General features: G+C 41.6%; 1 protein-coding gene across 1 annotated transcript in view; it reads left to right on the forward strand.

Annotated features, from left to right (window-relative positions):
* Window positions 1-19,697, forward strand: part of ankib1 (ankyrin repeat and IBR domain containing 1) — a 56,970-nt gene that overhangs the window by 28,582 nt on the left and 8,691 nt on the right. Inside the window, exons 20-21 of the mRNA XM_022246625.2 lie at window positions 15,010-15,098; window positions 16,251-16,334. Coding sequence (XP_022102317.2) covers window positions 15,010-15,098; window positions 16,251-16,334 — 173 coding nt within the window. The remainder of the gene's footprint in view (window positions 1-15,009; window positions 15,099-16,250; window positions 16,335-19,697) is intronic.

Here is a 19,697-nt window from a genome sequence, read left to right on the forward strand (position 1 = left end):
CACCGCTTAACGGCCCCACAGTTGTGCTCACTATGAGCAGAAATAATACCTCACCCAAATTTGTCCCCACTGTCTGATTGATATTGTAGACCATGTGACATAAAATATTTGGCTCAATCCACAGCATGACCGTGGCATCATATTGAACCCAGAAGTGTAGTGCAAATGAATGGAGTTCTCGCACATGTTGGTTCACGCACGGGTTCCCGTGGTAATACCTTTTACACTCAGAAGTGTGCCTGTGATGTGTCCGCTTCGGTACTCTATCCGCCTTGAGCATAAGCGCCACCCATCGGTTAAAAAGAGCCGTATTGGTCGGGAGTGTTCATTTTGCTGGTAGTGACGCAACCGTAATGTGTTCCTTTCATAGTCGTTGGTGAACCAGTAAAGTTCAGTTCCAACCAAAGGAGCCTCCATTGCTTGGAAAATTGCGCCCTCTCTTGGTCCAGCTTGAGGCCCATACCCATTAATTCTACTGTTTCACTGAACATATAATGTTGTGTAAAGGTTAGCACAGTCGGGCTCTTCACACACAGGAAGAACCTTGCACAGCTTTTACATGCAGTGGTTGCGTTGAAGGCTCTTCGCACAAACACCCAATATTGGGTGATACCGTCTAATGTGAAACATCGGTAACTTCTCCCAAATGAGGAAATTTTTGAAACTCATTAATGCTGATGACTGAAATAAATTGCAAGACCCACAAGATCATGTGTTAAGCATGACCTGAGGAAGATCTTAAAAATTTGCATCATTGCTTCGGATTGACAAAAAGTAAAACAGACTAGCACACAAAGTTTACAATTTTTTTTATTCAGACTGGGAAAGAATGAATATTTCACATTTGTACTTTAGAAAGAACATTTTCGTTTTATTATTATTACTGGTTTATTTCCATCTCGTTTTGTACCCAACAGGCTAAATTGTACAGTGGATACATGTAATATTAGATTAACATTTAAAAAAACCACACACATATTTTAAAATGTATGTACAGGGCCGATTTTTTCATGTTAATGCTCGGACGCTGTCATACGTGTATCAGCTGAATTCACTGCACAGAGCCTACTTTTTACACCCATTGCACCAAGGTGATCGTTTTGAGATCACTTCCGTTATAACCACAAAAATGTGACACCCCCAACACAATGAAACTACTCAGACAGCTGTCTACAGCTCAGAGACACATAAGAGAGACCGACCATTGATATAAGACAGGCCCAGGCTTTCCAAGGCTTGCCCAGGCACTTTCTTTGTCAATAATCCCTTATCAGCACGTGGTTTAGATATTTACATACAATCCCCATGGAATGTGACTGGAGGCGGGCTCTGGAAAAGAATGGAGCAGCTCAGGGGAAGGCCCCATGTTAAAGGTGACTAAACTAGGCTGTTCGGCATCTACAGAGATGCAAATTAACAGGAGGTTTTTGCATTTGGCCGAAAATTTTTTTTAAATTACGTAATTACAAAAAAGGGGATCCCCATAGTAGCCATTCCGATCTGCGCAAGGTTTTAAGGAAAAGACAAATCTTACGCTTGACTTAAGAGGAAAAACGGGATAAAAATTTAAGATTGAAAATTTCACACCATCCATTTGCCAAACTCTATACTTCATGAAAATCATAAAAGACAAATATTAGTTACTAGATGCAAGTCAATTGCTCAGTGAGTTGCAATTGGACCTGGAGTTCATATTTAAAAGCACACGCAATATTTATATAAAAATTATATGTGTTTTGATATAAAAAACCAAACGAACATTACGCATGTGTCCACCAGTCTAGGTTAACAGTTGATTTAAAATTCGTCCAAAATATGGTACCAGGCTGTTATAAAATCTGTTAGTTGTGCTGCTATGTTCATCAATAACTCAGGAAGATCTGAAGGCCATCCTGTGACTCCTTTTAGGGATGTAGGGAACCACTGACTGAATTTACCAGACTTATAGGCCTTCACACAAATTCTTCACACAAACTTGTCCGTAAAGTGACTGGAGGCCCAATGAAACTTGAGCTTGATCGTAAGTAACATACTTGTTAACAAGAACTATTTGGCAAAATCTCTTTTGTACGACCTCAATTTGGTTGATTTGATGGGATGTCATACAACAGTGCCAACCTGGGGCCGCATATTCCAAGACGCGTCTTATTTAGCCTTTATAAACAACTACGAGTTCCTTAGTAGTAAGGCCACATTTTTTTAGTTTTAACAACTTCTTATCAGTTTTAGAGACCATTTCATCTACATGGGCCTGTCATTTCAAATTGTATTGAAAAATAATCCTAAAAGCTTAACCTTAGCAACACTCTCCAGCTGAGAGTTGGATATTGTATAGTTCACATTTAGTATAGTTATTTGGCTACAGACTGAGTGTTCTATTCCACTCTGCCTTGCAGATTAGAAAAGTCCTCTTACCTCACGGAATTATTCTTACCATTGCAGTCAAAACATTCATCGTGGATAAAACAGCATGTAGCCGTTGTTTGGCATGCACAAGGCTTATCCACTACAAACACAGGGCGAGGGCTCCCCTCATTTTCTCTGTTTTCTCTGAATGATGCAATCCACATTCAGAATTCGCATCTTGGCATGAACAGAAAAAAGCCCTTCTTAGCTTGTTATAGTTGAGCTTTGAAGATAAGTGACACTGTGTGCGATTGGATGCTTCCATATTTGTTTGAACAGATAAAATCAGAGAAGACATGTTTTCCTTAGAGGTGCTCTTTAGTGGTCTCTGTTGGACAGAGGCCGTGTTAGCACAATATCGGCTGTTCAGCAGTGTTACGAAATTGGGCTCTGGATATTAAGGTGGTGTTGTGTCAGAATTCAAGCGTCTTTCAAGGAAGTGGGGTGTTGTAAATTTAAATGACTTGAAGTTGTCTCCGGCATTTGTCTCAAGTTGATAACTTACAGAAGATTAAGAAAATTGATTTTTTTATTCAATGGTATTTGCTAATTTCTTAGGAATGTTTCTCCCCCCAAAAAAGAAAAAAAATTTGAATTCTGAAATTTAAATTTTATTTATAATCTGCCCTTAGTGCACCCCCATAAGTGCACCCTCCCTGGTTGAAAGAAACACAGGCTAGTACTTGAGAAGTTTTCCAACTGGGTTCCTGCACGCGTTCAGCACACACGAAGACCATAAATTTGTTGCGTACGAAACGTGCCCCGCGCCAAACGCGCATACACTTGTGCGCCTACAGAGTGAGTTCATGCCAAGGGATCGTCCTTTTCATTTAAAAACATGCCCCTTTTTGTTCCCTCTCGGAGCAGATTGTCTAGGACTGAATGACTTCCTTCCTGTCTAGTGAGACTCTACTTTAACCCCTCGGTGCCAGGGTTCCCGGTACCAGAGACCGCGGGTTTGTACGCATAGCTGGGAATGCGCTAAGTCGGACAAAGGAGCCGGGCCTTGTAACAAAAGACCGTACTCGGAACAAAAGACCGAGCTGCTGGGGAATGTGCTGGCATTAGCGGAGGTAATCCGTCTTTGTTTTGAAATAGTATACCACTGTTAGCGGCATTCAGCGCCCGCGGATTATCAGCAGGGACAAAAAGTGCTCCAGCACTCCAGCAGTGAGCGATACGGTATCGCTGCATGCTAATCTAGCCGCAGTTGAAAAGGCACCACTGCCATTCAGCAAAGCACTAGGCCAATTTCAGGAACAAAGGAAATTACACAACACGGCGTAATTGTGGGCTCTCTTTACTGGGTTCCAGGCCTGGCTGCAATACCTGGGCATCAATGGAGGTCGCCTGTCAGATTAGAGTAGACACCAGACAGTCACTTGTGTGGGTGCAAGCATCCAGTAAGTGAAGTTGTGAATTTTTGAAGAATTTTGAAAATGGAAAATCTTTAAAATCACCCGTAAACTCTTCCCGCATATGTAAATTCTGCCCTGCAGGAAGTGGTTAAAGAGGTGTCGAAAATGGAGTCTGAGAATGGGATTCGAATTTAGAACAGGACCGCTGCACTCCTAATTGGGCCATCATGCACAAATATCAATTGTTGTAGTACATTGTTAAAGTCATGTTTGTTGGAATAATGTACCATAACACAGTACAGAGCAGTTGGTGCTTTTTTTTTTCAAAATGCCATGTTGTCTCTCTTTCATAGCATGTCAAGAAATTCACAGTATGGCATTTTTCAGCAGTGGACAGGCGTGTGGACTGCCAACTTTGCTTCCATTTCAGAATAGCTTTGTTGTGTTTGTCATTGAAGTTTCTCTTTCAGAGCTAAAGCAGAAAAGAGCCCCCTCAGAAATTGAAAACAAAAAGCAAGTAGATGGGATTTCAAGCTATTCATGGTGACAGACGACTAAGATGGAAAGCTTGCGGTAAACACCATGCAAGTCTCAGTCTCCTGACGACGGACAGAGCACACTGTCCGAAACGTTGAGCCTCTCCGGTTCTTATCAGAACCACACAGACTCAAAAAGAGATATTGCATGGTGCTTACCGCAAGCTTTCCATCTTAAAAAGCAAGTAATTGCCCTAGAGGACAAAAAACAAGGCATGCCAATCTTCCGATCTGATAAAGCGAGGAGGTCATTGTTTGAAATCATTAAGAGAGAAAAACAAAAATGATTCTATAAAATGGAAACTGCATCACAAGCTCTCTTCAATTAGCTAAATGATGAACAAATCACTGCTTCAAATTTCTATTGGGGAAAAACAAGAGGAAAAAAAACGCTGTCAGGAGACTGACAGCGTTACTGACGTTAAGGGATTTCCAGTCTCATTTTGAATGGATGAGTACCTGGTAATTGTCTGCTGCTTGGCCCATTGTGAAAGCCAATTAAGCTATTTTTCCCCAGCTGGGCACCGACTGCACAGAGACGTATGGTGGCCAACCTACATGCACCTCCTGTTCTGTTTTTTCTTGTTTATGTGTTCATTCCTTTCACAAGCTGGGCCAGATTTCTTGGAGAAAATCCTTTTTTGGTTTCAAACCATGGTGGTTGCTGGAGGTGGGATTGCTGTGGTTAGCTGCGATTCCAAGAATTTTGTTTTGTCACAGTGCTGACAAGAATTGTAAATTATTTTGTTTTGCAGAACGCATTATATGGCCAGGCTTGTTGAAATCCCACAAGATCCAAACATAATTGGGTTTGTAAAAGAGCTTCCGGTAGACCTTGTATGGTGTCTCTCTCTGTTTAATAGGCTTAGCAATGGCAGGTTTTTCAAGTCCTCCTCTGTCGTTAAGCATTTTGAGGATCTTTGCAGAAAAATTGAAATATTGCTGGCACTGGTTCACAAACACTTGCATTTCCTAGTAAACCCCTCTGCCGAATCACTTCAAATACTTGCGCGTGCTTGCGGCAGTCAACACAGACCCATTACTGAGGTAAATATGTTAGACTTCCGAATCTTGGGGGAAGGAGCGGGGGTGGTTGGAGGGATGGAATTCAATTACGCCTTTTTTGGAGAGGTACAAGCTGAAACTATATGTAAAGCAACTTTGGGGAGGTGGGGTGGAAGTTGGCACTGCATTTACACACGTGCTTGTTTCACATTCCTCGTATGGACATTACTTTCTTTGTTTGTGGTTAAGATAACTCAGGGAAAATGTTCCGTTTTCTTCCACTGTGATGACTCCTGTGAGCGGATTTTGAGATGCGGATTTCCCAGACCGTTCCCCTTCCTCAAGCCACCAATAACCCTAACCCCCAAAATGCCTCTGAACCTGTTTTCTTCAGGGAGGAAAAACAAGGTGTTCGAGTCCACACATCATCTTGTAACCCTATATTATGTGGTTTGGTTTGGAGAGTGGACCGCTCTATGCATGTCATGCTTGGGCACCCCAGACTCCGTCAACAGTGGCCAGGCAGTCAACAGGAGATGAAGTTCAAAAATGCCTTTGTGGCTAGTTCTAAGTTCAGTACACACTTGTTCAGTGTAGGCCCAGTTTCAGTGTAGTGATGTACCCACTACAGTACATTTTACAATGGAAAATTGCATCCGTTTATGGTACCCTTCCCCTCCCCCGGTGCAGATAGTCATAGGCCTACGTACATGTACATGCAAATCTTGTTGTTATTTTTCTCCTTCAGTTTCGTCATACTCTTTGCTGTTTCATCTACACAATCTACAGACATTTCAGTGATTGACTGTTTTGTAGGTGCGGTGACCGTTGGACAGTTGATGAATTTGTGTGACTTTAATTTTAGATATTTTGGCCGTGCTAGTGTCTGAGACATTGCTCGTGACTTAAACTGAAGTGAGCGTGGAAGTAAAAAGAAACCATACCATGCAAGTCAAGGTCAAATCAAAGAAAAAGCCCACTGACCACCTTTCGGTTCGCTAGCCTTCACCATGATGTAGGACAGTAGCATACAATGATTGATGGCTGGCCGCTGCATTAGCAACTGGCCAGCAGTCATTGTACACCCTATCCAAATCCAATGAAGCAATGAAATGGGAAAGATGCGGCAGGCTTTACCAAAACCTAGCCCTTAATCCTCTCATTATTCTGTCCATGTACATCCATGTACGTCAAATGCTTCAGTCCTCCTGGTCTTGGTCTGGATGTCAATCAATCTCGGACATCCGTGCCTCACCTACTTGTCAATTTCAACACGTAACGTTTGTTGTATGAGTACTGACAACTGATTGCCTCCTTCCAGATAAGAAAGAATCGGCAGCATTCAAATATAACTACCAGTGAAACCCAAGATGCATCAGGCATGGCATTGAAAGAATTTTACGAGAGAATTAATGTGTACATATAGCGTATTCAATCAAATGGCTCTCAAGCGTGAAACCTGGATCAATTCCCCCCCCCAGCTGATTGTCTCTCCTGTTTTTGGAAGGGATGGGCTAACGATGTGTAATTTACGAACATTGCAGTGTGACTGCGCCAGTTGGTATCAGCTGGTCTCTCCTTGTTCATGCCTAGGTAATGTTTGCGTAGTATCATGCTCCGTACACACAAACACACAGACTGTATAATGTAAACCAATCAATGCTGTTAAGACATGTGTTTGCTTTGGGCTCTTCTACCTGTTTGTCTTGGCAGTCATTTGTCACAGTTTGCCAGCCCGGTGCTTTCTCAGCAGGCTGTGGTGAATCCTTTGAAAAAAAAAGTTACGTCTGAAATCTTGACAGGCACATGTAAATGCAACAAAGTTGGGATTTGTTGACCATATTATGGCATTTTAAACATCTTGAATATGATTTTTAAATTCCATTTTTGGATTTGTAGTGCCTTCATGGGCTACGGCTGTCAAAGTCAAGTTTTCCTGCAGAGGTGAACCTTTTTCATATTGTTTTTCATTTTTCAAAAATTTTTCCTCTTTTCTTTTTTATATTGGGAATATCACCATATTACCAGTCATCAAAACTTACAAATTAAAAAGTGCAAAAATGAGTTTTCCTATCGTTTACTGTTAAACCATTACTTGTTTTTGCTTTTCACAAGTTTTAATCAATTCTCAAAACATTGAATGTTTTCATATTCTTCATGCGTGATGTTTGTTACATCTGAAGATACAGTTCAATGAGATAGACATTGGATTGACAGATGGGTCCAAACGTGAGAAATGTAAGATTGTTTCGCTCTTTTTTCTTGAGGATTATATTTCTTAAATAAAAAAAGACACAGAGATATGGTCTTGTGAGCTCAATGTGGAGAATAAGTGAGGGTAAAGGGTGTGGCTGAATTGAATGCATCAGCCAGACTGATTCGTGCCTTGTGCTCACTCAGAGGAATAAGCGTGGGCAAGAAGAAACTGACGTTCAGTTTATAAGAGCTGCACTTTCACCACGGCGACGGGCATGACATTTCGGTAGAGTCATCCTGATGTGATTACGGAGGTCTTTGACCTCCAAATGCTCCTTGTTGATGGATCTCCAAGGATGTGTGGGGAAATATGAAAGCTACAGTTAGAAGTTTGCAAGCGAGACCTAACTGGAATTGAAAAAGATGGGCTTTTCATCATATGGAGACATTTGCTGGGTTATAGTTACAGGTATGTGTCCTGTTCACTTTTGGAATTTGTGCATTTTGTTCGTACGAGGGAACAAATTAAAGACGTGTTCAAAATGCAAAGAAGGATGCCTAACAACTGTCCCTATGAAGTTTAACTCAGTGAATACTGTACTGAATATTGTGAAACAAACAATGTTTTAAGATATTGATTTTAAATCAAAACTTGGCCGAGTCTTTTTTGAATTGTGCCCCACGTCAGCATCTGGGACGTGTTCTCATTCAGCCGATTGTAGCTACACTGTGCTGCGCACTTAACTGATAAATTATAATGAATGCACACCCGTGTGCAGCCTATCAACACTAGCCAGCACTTTCACCAAATTAAAAATGAACTGCTGACGACAGTGTTCCAGAAATGTGTCTTTAGACACATCGTTGGAAGTGGCCTTCCCTTTTTTTTTTTTTTTAAAAATGATTGCTTTCCAGAAAGAATACTTTCCTAGGGAGTTTAGTTCCATATACATTTAGGTATCTACAGTATATATGAGTATGCTTTTCAACAATAATTTTGTCAGTTTTTTAATCACTCCAAATGATGAACTGTACCTCCAAGTACTTGAATCTGTTGTAAAAATAATTGCTAGGATGGGGTTCTTATGACAAATTTGCTGGCTCTGGTTGAGACAGTCTGACAGGAATTTAATGAACAAAGGCAAAACAAATACATGTATTTAGATTGATTCTTCCAGATTTAAGAGCTGAAGAAATGGTACCATTAAAATGCCCAACTTCTGTGGTTTTGAGGGAGAGGGGAGTAGGCCTACATTGAGTCTTTTCCTGTCAGTCATTATTTCATCAAAGGATTTCCATGGATTTTCCTCCCGTTATTATAAACGAAAACCCCTTCAACCACTGCTGTCCAAATAAACGGTTTTACAGGCACGACAAGGCCCGGGCTTCATTCTGTGCCCATGAAAATACCCCCTTCGTTCCGTTTCAATGCCAAATGAGATGACGATAACGGTACCTGATGTATTGGACACCAGTCAACGTCTTGACAGGAAACAGTGCACTCAGAAAGAGGCAGGGTCGAGTTTGCACTGCACTCAAGCCACTCTTGCGACAACTTCTGCCTGCGTGCTACCATGATCAGTTCATTATGGACTGATGATGTCGCAGTCAGTGCAGAAACATCAGAGATGTAAAGAGTTAGAGATCTCAACAAACACGGTGTAGTATCAGGACTTATATGCCTGACGGATATGTTGGCATGCTGTCATTCACCCTGATCTGCAGGTTTGTATCTTCCCCAGATCCAGAGGAACTCACACTGTTCGCATTGGACCTCATTTTGCAGGGATGAGAAAACTGATCAAATGAAGGCAGGTTCATACTTGCCGCAAAAGGGAACACAAGTGCGTATTTGTGATGTCGGAGCAAAATTTCCCCACTGCAAATAAGAGTTGAGCACATTTCAACTTTAGCGAAATTTTGCTACCAATCTTTTGTGGCGTCAAATTTGTGTTGCTTTCATGTTCATCTGAAGAACGTGTATGAACCGGCCTTTAGTACTGAAAATTCCTCAGGAGTGTGCTCAAGTATAACTCCAACACTCCAGGTAGATGTACTTTGAGAGTTAGGCCTCACGTGCCAATTTTATGCACGATTTAGGATCCTTCCTTGAGGCAGCCTGGAATGTAATTGGCCCTGCGTACAGTGACCACCCCCGCCCACGTATTGGCTCTTTTGTGAGATTCCTTGGAGCAAGAATGGTGAATGTCTGACTCAAGATTTAAGATTTTGTGTGTTGGCTACATGTACATGTACGTACGTAGATAACGGCATCTACAGGATTAGAGATACATGCTTCCTGAAAAGGTCAAAACATCGCGTCTGCAAGCAGGTGTACATAATCAACAATTGCCCGATATTCAGGAAGATGTACATGTACCGCAATATGATGCATCGTCGAGATGATCTATTCCTCAATTTTTTAAGTGTAGCGTAACTACTTTTCTGTGCTTCTCAATTGCCCATGTAAATGTGTTTCTTGTTAGGTATGTGTAATCCTTTCAACGTTGAACATGTGTCCTGAATTGTTTTCATAAGCTATGCTTTTCAAAGTGTGACATGAATATGAAAGGCAGACTCTCAGTTTCGTGTTTCAACGAGAGAATCTAGCACTTCGTTCCCCCCCCAAAAAAAATTAATCAGTTTTGGAGGAGCTTTAGTCAGTGAGATCTGGCCTCTTCTCATTGCCCCCCATGAAAATGACTGGGTGCAGTTGAAGTGGACAATTAATTGAAGATCCGGCACTCCATGCAAATTTGATTTTTTTTTTCTCTTTCATGTAAATAAAAAGGGGGAAAAAAACAAACAGAGCTGATCAGAAACGTGAAATGTGTAAATCAGTGGACTGTTGTTGTAGCCATGCCAACGAAATACTTCTGGCCCCCTGTTGATGATTAATCATAAAGATTCTGGACATTGATTGCACTTGGAGACCATCTGCTTAGCTTTTTCTGCTTTACCTGAGGTTTCCTGTTGATACAGGTAGTTACAGAGCTCAACCACTGTTTGATCAATATCTGTCCCTCGCCAAACTGCAAATGAGGAATAGAATAATGAGCTCAAACAATCAGAGACAGAGCCTCTCGCCAAATAAAACAAATGCTACAAATAAATTTCAGACATGGAGAGTTGGCTAATTTTACACAAAAAAAAGATACTGTCATTGAGACAGTGGCACTTGATCGCTGAAGAATTTCACATGCATCTGTGTACGTGTGTGCATGATTGTTAGCACAGGATTATTCAGGTGTGCGTCACAAATAATGGTGGAAGTGACATACCGGCTACTGGCTCTTGACCATTTTCCTGAACACAGCAGTCAGTGCAGCACTTTTGCAATATTCATCTTCCGACTCTGTCTATTTTAATTCAATGAACAAAGAGTGCAGAAATGAACAGAAATGATAACTCTGGGCGTGAAAGAAGCGCGATGGCAACATTGATGCATTTTGTGGCATCCACCAGCTTTGCATGCTAAACATTCATTACATTTTGGAAGTCAGGGATGATTTTGCTTTTGTTTCATGTGTGGTTTGACACCACCGTCCATCAGTAAAAGTGCTCCAGCTGCTGCCCTTGTGTGTACTTTAGCTCATGGGGTATTGGCTCTGATGTGTCATTTTATTGGAGCAGGTGCTGATTTCTGCATGCCCAAGTAGGGACAGGTGACACAGTTACACTTTTGGCAGTTTTCGTTTTTACCTTATCTTTTTATAAATTGACACTCGGTGCAATTGCAGTCAGCTCAAGTCGCATGCACCGTATGCTTGTGCAAACAACCATTCTACATGTAGTCTGCCTTCCCCTCTCTGGGCAAACCCCAGCCCTGGGTCTTTCCAGAAAATGAACAATTTTCTTAATTGCCTCGATTCAAGACAGTTCCCTTTTTGGGATGAACTGGTGTCATGCATGTGGGTTTTCAACCAAAGAGAGTTCAACCTGCTTCTTCCTTCGTACGGTTATCTGAAAAAAGTTGAGGCTTGCATCATATGAATTCTGAGCACATTTACATTGCAACACACTCATGTACAAATTGTGTGATGGAAGTTGGTGATATTGCTTGCTTGTTGGAAAGAGACAACTTTTGGTATACTGGGTATTACATTAGATCTTTGGAAATAATAATAGTTTCTACACAAGTAGGATGTTGAAATTTTCAAGGATCAGTAGATAGGAGTGCCTCCTCACATCTAGTCCACCTCTGTTTGCCTTCCCTGTCCTGCAAGCCCCACCCCCAAAATACAAAAACATCTGTGAAGCTGAGCCTACTTGAAACCTTGCATTATCTCTCTCACTCTGAGCTTTCATTTCCCGAGAAAACCCAGCCCTTGGCACTGCTGACCTGCATGTGCATGCATACAGTGTATAATAACTGTGCTCATCAACCTGATGGTTCTCTTACCATGGGCCACAAAACAGCAATTTTCTGATATCAGTAAAAAAAAAAAAGTGAGAAGGGAGCTCCCAGATGTTTGTGAAATAAAAGAAACCCAGCAGATATTTCCCTCGACGAGAGACACAAAAAAATGTCAGCTCCAACCAGCCAATGCCAGTGCACACTCCCACACAAAAGGCCAGTCCTGTCAGAACAGAAAATTGGATCTAAATTCTCTGATCTCTGATTATGGGCACATGTACTTGAAGCCTGACTTCTCTCAAAGTGCAAATGAGTGAAACCACTCAATCAGAGTGAACTTTCCGCTCCTGTAAGGAGCCATGATAAGGACAACTCGAAAAAGAGGGTTGTCCTTTCATATGGCTCTTCTTAAAGAGTGATTTGCACTCCTTGGGACTGGTTTGCACTCTTTGGAAGTGATTTTTTCACACTTTCGAGTGAATGTATGAGGGACTCACTCATTTTGAGAGTGAGTTTTCACTTTTGCTGTTAGAGAATATTGATCACCAAAAGTTGTTTTTCCATGCTTTTTTCTTTTCTTCTCTTCTCTCATTCAAGGACATGAGATGTCGTCATCAAGTTCTGGGCACCACTAATTCCATAAAGTGTCTTCAGTTGTGGCACTTAGAGTTGATCCTCTTTTGTGTATCTTGAATTGAAAGGCTTTTTCTCTCCACAGTCTACAAGATGTTTCTCCTGCTGTTCAAAGAGTCCAAAAAGTATACTGCTGTGAAATCCGATTTGTAAGGCCGGCCTTGGAGGATAAAACCCCTGAAAGAAATTCTTAACATGACAGGGATGCCAGTTTTCTGACAAAAGCCTGATTTCAGACTTTTTCACTTGAAATGTTGGGCAAATATCAGGCCCGCACAAGGTATATTTTGGCCTCTTTGGCCTTCATTTCAAGCTCTAGACAAGTTTTTGGTGGGCCTCCCTGTAACATGGCAGTTGTTCTTGAATGTAGAAAACGTCAGATCTTTTGTCACTTCTGAGCTCAACATTTGGATTTGACTTTCAGCAGTTCCTTCTGAATGCAATGTCTGGTTATTTTTTGTTACAGTACCTGGCAATTAAATTGGAGTAGGAAATTCTCTTCTCACGTTTTCCCTTCCAAGGAATTTATTTTCATGTTACAACATGTGAAAACATTTCCTACAATGGGGAAAAAAGATCATGCCTTTACTAGGGAGAAAACATTTTCATGCCTTGTGAAATGCAGATCTGTAAATATGTACATAACTGCACAGTGATGCGCTTAAGATACAGAAGATGACCTGTAAAAGACTTTGTTCACATTCACTTGATCAAATCAAGCAGTGGAGTGAAAAATCAAACGATGCAATTTAATTTGCACTGATGGCAATTGGATTATCCTTCTACCGGATGAGAAATTTATTTCCTGGCATTCCAGCAAACCTGTCCAATCATTAAAATGATTGGAACACTGACACACCACACCAAGTAATGTGCCAAATATGATCATCACATGCACACTTGTTTCTAATTTGATTCGTGATTTTGCAGGGTTGGTGTGACAGTTCAGACAGATTCTATGAAAAGCCGCCCTTGATGGGAAGAAATGCTCTTTAGACTAGGTGGCGGAAGACACCTCGTGAGGAGTGTTGTCCTGATATCTTTATGAGCTCATTCAGTTGCTTTTACAGCAAAATTCAGTCTGGTTTCTGTTGAAGTATTTGTTTTTTATGGCCTTCGAGGGAGTGTGGCCTGGTGATAAGGGTTCGTGATCTGTGGTCAGAAGGTGCAGGGGTTCGAATCCAGCTACTTTCCATGTGTTATGTCCTTAGGCAAGCCACTACACTCCAACTTATTTCTGTTCAGGAGTATGTATAGAAGGGTACCAGCTTTAGCTGGGGAGCAATTAGGGACAGACTAGTATTGCATCCAAGGAGGGATTAAACTCCCTCAGTCATTTTTATGTTACTGAACCTGAAGATGAATGCTGGCCTTATGTGCTCCTTGTACATTGACTCATGACAGATTGTTATAGATGACCAGATACTTAATTATTTCCCTGGAGCCCTGATTACTGTTATAATCCTGATGCTGATGTAGTACCTTGTCCCCATGCAGTTCCCCTGCAGAGCGCTTGGTGCTATACTGTTGCCATTACATGCTGTGTAATAAATTGCACCAAAGACTGTTTTTGAAGCATCTTTTGGGGTTCAGAAACAATGTTTCTATGCTTTTGTATTTGCAACTGAATCGGAAAAAGTTGTTCTCCGTTTTTACAAAAAAACTATGTTTGAATTTGCATTTTTTGGATATTAAAAGATTGAAACCAGGCACTCAACTTATTATATCAGAGAAAATTTAGAAGGGCTGCGTAGCACCGTGATCAGAATGTCTTGTACAGTGAGTCTGGAAGGCACCCGTAGAGTGGAGAAGTAAGGCCTGTCTTGATCTTGTCAGTCTCACTTAGGCCTCTGCCAAATTGGGTACTGATCCCTGATGTGAAGTGGACGACATATCTAAAGCCATAGTTCTCTTGGTGTTATTACAGCCTGTTCAGTCAGCCTCAGGTTGAAAAGGGGGAATTTAGGAGGTGGGCGAATACTAACCCACTTGCTTTTGCAGTCAACATTTAGTCACCAGGGTATAAAAATGCATTGCCATCTCCTTCCGAAGTCCACAAAGAGGACATAGTCATTGGAGGCTGTGATTGTGGCTTGCTCGTCTGTTGGTTTTCTTCCAAATGTGAAATCTTGTTTAAGTTGAAGGAAACTCTGTACTGGTTTCAAAACGGCGTCATTGCGGCAGGTGTAGGTTAGTGTTACAAGTCGACACCGATTTGTGAAGTTGAAATTATGTGAGATGTCAAGACATGCGTGGAAAAAGGCATGTTGCTGAGGTTCACGTACATGTACATTGTGGATTGTAAAGAGTTGGTAGGTTGAATCTGAAAAGTGGAGACTGTCACTAACTTGGAAATAGCAGATTGCATTCTCACCCAAGCTCCTCCACTAAAACAGTCCTTTACAATCTCTGTTTATGAAGTCCTGTTTTATTGTAATGGTAAATAATCCAGTTCCAAAACATTTGATTTCCATGCAGTTAATGGGGTTTTGAACTCGGCTCTTTTATTTGTTTGCAGAATAAGTAATGGAGCAGCCACACAAGTAACTAGCAGCAATGCTGTCAAGGCAAACAGTCAGAACATACTAGCTCAGACTAGCCAATCAGGTAAGGGGAAACTTTGCTGTATCCAATCAGAGGGGACAGGGTTTTAGAGGTGTGTTCTTCCCTTAAATCATTCAACTGATGCCTCCCTGCCCCCCCCCATTATAAATTAAATGTAGAATGGCGCATGGCCATTTTTTTGGTTCCATTTTAAACTGTTAATTACATGTGCTGCCAATTTGGCCCCAAATCCTTCACAACTATGAAGGTTCATCTGCCACACAACCTCCTGATCAAGGGAAGATTCCCCTGATAGTCTGGATATTGCAAACCCTGCCCAGGCAATTAACAGTACCGTGGACGTGCACTTAACATCTCGTTTTCCTTGCGAGCGTATCCCTTGCCGTGGGTGGCGATTCCGTCACATAAATCAACAGCTTGGTTTTCTTTTGGACTTGGGGGATTGCATTGTGCAGCTGAGTAAAGCACGACTGCTCGCTCCAATGTGGTGTATGCATGGTGTTTAATTGGCCCTCAAGCAGCGCAGAGGCATTGTCACCATTCAGACCCTAGTCTGCCTGATGTTATCCTCTTGAAGCAGTGTCTTTGTAGTGAGCCATTGCTTGGAGTATAAGTGACGATAAGTAATGGTTACTCCAAAACTAATTTGTTTTGTTTCGTTTTTTTTGTTTTTTGTGGTGTGTTCGTAGATATTCATTTAAATCCAAATGATTACTTTAGATTCAAGATTGTGGAAGGGGGCTAGTAATCGTAAGTTTTGGATTACAAACAAAATCACAGAAACAATAGTTTCTCTCATAAACGGCCTAGAGCAGTTCCACTGTTCAGCTTCCAAATTCTTCACATTTTCACTTTAACATTGTTGTGGTCTTTAAAGCAGATTGAATGCACCAATGTAATCCAAAAAGAAAAGGAAAGTTTTCCCATTGGAGGGAGGACTCAAAGATCTCAAAATCAGTTGTCCAATTGGTTGCATTTTTCGCAGGCAGATTTCACCGCCCCACCACATAAAAATTGTCTCACTGTTAAAACAGTGGCGAAATTTGGCACTGGAACTTGGGCCTTACTGGAAAATGCACCACTTCTGATTGCACAGATATTGATTCCACAGGTTGAGATCTTGATGGGTAAAAAGACACTCCATAGGGGTCTTTGCTTTTCCTCAATGTGCACCGTTTCAATTTGTTTTAATAGTTGACAGCAGCATTTCAAGTTCCTATGATGAGGATTTCCAGAGGGCCATTCAACTTTCTTTGCAAGAGTTGGAGGGAAGCACAGGTAAGTGGCCTCTATTCCGTCGAGTGCATTCTGGGAATTAAGTCCTTAACAGACCGTGCTGGCCGGGTGCAGCTGAAATTGCATGACTATTGAACATAGAGATAGGGATGCATTTCATTATCGTCTTGGAAAGTACAGACACGCTGTTTCACGGGTGCACCTTAAAGAAATTGTGGATCTCTACTGCTGAGATTTTAGAATGATCATTTACGATCTGAGGTATTTATTACATTTAACCTGCTCATGAAGGCTCAGTTTTCTCCAAATGAATGTGGTAATTGGCTAAGCACGCTCTGTCGCAGGAGTGCAGGTATTCAGTGTTGTCAAGAGAGGAAACTGTACCCCTTCGGATACCGATTTCATTTCCTTGAACGAGACCGGCAGCCTCTGTAAACAATGGTTCCCATGGAACCTGTTTGGTTCTGTTGCTGTGGCGACCCAAAGGAGGAACTTGGTGCACGTGCGAGGGCAGTTTGGGAAACGTGTGATCGGGAAGCAGCTGTGCACATCAAATGTAAAGTGAAAAGGGACATTAATGCTGATGTGCACATGGATCGGTACACCTCGCTTCCTGTAATCTGCCATTTATTTTGAACAGCTATCACGATTCTGTTACATTCTGTAATGGAAATAAGAAATTAGAGTGGGTGGGACTGTTGATTTTTTTTTTTTACTGGAACGTTTAATTTCAAGTGTTTATTAACACAAGCGACTGTTGTGTCTAACGAGTGGGCAGTGAAGTTGTCATTCCATTAGTGATAGCAGAGGTGTGTTTCAGAGAAAGACTGTCATTTGGATCATGCTTTCATGTCCAGTCTTTCAAATGCAACAGTATGATACCAGTAGCAGCATCCCTCAGTACAGTACATCATATGTTTGCATGCCTGTAGAGTTGGCTGTCTTTTTCTTTTATCTGGTTCTTTGTGTTGATGTGCAGTAGAGAGAGGAGGGATTTAATTGTTTGTTCAAATAGAACTATCTTTGATAGTTAATTAAAGAAATGACATGAACAGACATTGACATACTACTTTCATCTTTAATATGTGACAAATGAGGGTCATTTCGTTGTCTCAAGTGTTCATTTATGATCTTTCATGGCACAGTGAGCAAAATTTAAAAAAAAAGGAATATAAACATTTAACTACTCAGAATCCCAGACCAAAGACGGGTCTGTACTGTGTAGTAGGTTTGATTGCCCTTGTCATGGGAACAACAACCGAAGGACCTTTAGATGGCTAATTGAGTCTATTCATGCGCGCTGTGCAGTTAATGATATTTCAGCAAGGGTAAAGGTTTGAAATGCGCAAATGAAATTGAATTGCAGTTGCTGCAGGGAATAATGAAATAACCAGACTCGCACAAGGGCAGACATTATTACAGAATGAGACAAGTATGAGTGGCATTCCCTGTCATTCTGGCTTTTTTTCTGTCAGTTTTTATTTAAGGGATAGGGATTGTTTTAGGTAATACCAGGTACATGTATGTCAGCCAGTTGATGCCGGTATTTTCCCCTGGCAAAACTTTCTCCCAGATGCGAGACAATTTTTGGCTCAACTTTCTGACTTTTGGAGATTGAAAGATACCACATGATGCAACATTTTTGACTGCAAAAATGTGTTTTTAAAAAAAACTTCAAGACAAAAGTCCCCGAGAAATTTGCTGCGACACCCTGGTGTGGTATACAGGAGCTGGAAGGCCCCACACTTTCACTGCATGTACGTGTATATGTACATGTACCTCCATGGACTTGTACAAGCGGAACCTCTGTTTGTACAAGACCAAAGGTAATCACTGAAGCACAGGTATCAGTATAAACATTGCTTAGTGTAGCAAGTTCAGAAGTCCTCCGTGTACTCTCACACAAATTCCACATAGGTTTATGCAACCTCTGGCGGGAACTCATTAGTGTTTTGTGTATGCCAACTCACAGAATGTTCTCATCAGGGATGTGACCCAAGAGCAGGAATTTCACATGTACTTGTTAGTGTGGATTGTACAGTTAGAGTGTGCATGTAGGGATGAAGACTTAGGAGCGATAATGAGCCCCCTTTGTCCTGAAGAAGGCTGTCATTTGCCTGGGATATTGATGCAGGAAACCCAAACAAAAGTCAAACAGACGGAAATTACTCCAGGGCTGGTGGATACTAATTAATGTGCGATGATTCTGTGTAGCTTGAGGCACATATCCACGTGACTAGCTTCAGAAATCAAAGAGAAATCTTGAAACTTCTCATGTCAATCTTTTGTATCTTGCTGTGTCGCTCATTAGAGCCTAGAGGGATCCAAGCCTCTCTGGCCTTGCCGTTGCTTCTTCTCCGAAGCGCCTGGCTGTTTTTCCACCTTTCCTGGCAAACAGAGGGCTTGGCTGTTAAAGCTGTGGCCTGCCAGCTCCACGGCAGTTTTTCGTCTTCTTTCTTTTTCTTTTTCCTCAGCCCGACCTGCCGCAGCTGTGAAAGACATTAAAGCAAACAATTTCCGTGCATCGGAAGTGTCACAGCGCCACGTGTCTATTTTAGGATGGCAAAACAAGAAACTCTACACAGTCTCGTTGGGGAGCCAGAACATTCAGTTCTGGGCACTGAGACTGATATTGATCTATATGGCAACTCTGCTTCTTAAAAATTCAAAGACTTCTTATGTTTGCCCTGTCTGCATGCATGTTCATGTAAATGTACTTCTTTCCATGCCAGTTGTTTGAAATTCATCTTGAACAGGGAGAAAATTCGATTCAACAGACCGGCAGTTGTATGGCCTGAATCGTCAGAGCGGATGAGTTCATTATTTTTTGTTCTCATGAGCCTCACCAGGATATTTTCCAAGGGGTGGAATTTTTTGGAGGGGGGGAGGGGGAAGCACTTATCAGCAGCAAACTAATGAACCTTAAATGGTAGAAGAGGGTCCATTCTGGTGTAGTTTTGGGGAGATGGGTGATTTTTTTTTGGGGGGGGGAACCTCCCTTGCCCCTCACAACATTCTTTTTTTGACTGTATACATTCCTCAAGCTCTTGTACGGATTGTACTTTTATCTTTTTTGGGGGGGGGGGACATTTCCAACATTTCAGCTGCTTGTTTGGCTCCTTTCCTCTCTGGACATCCAATTTGACATACTGCATCAAGAGTGCAGTGTGTAACAATTCTATTTTTTATATCAGCTGAGTTTAGTGTTTGATTTGTGTGTGTGTGCTTTCAACAACGAGCAGGTGCACCCATTGTGATATTTGGACATCAATAGCACTCATTTTTTTGGACACTTTCCAAACTGATGGTATTGACACTGTGCCAGATATTGATTGGCTCTAAACTGCATCAAAGAAGCCAGTCAAGCAAGAGGTCTTGGATCAAGGGCAGGTGGAAGGAAAACAA

This window comes from Acanthaster planci, linkage group LG03 (genome assembly GCF_054643075.1).
Source record: "Acanthaster planci isolate LZ-2023a linkage group LG03, COTS_SCS, whole genome shotgun sequence".
Classification (NCBI taxonomy): domain Eukaryota; kingdom Metazoa; phylum Echinodermata; class Asteroidea; order Valvatida; family Acanthasteridae; genus Acanthaster; species Acanthaster planci.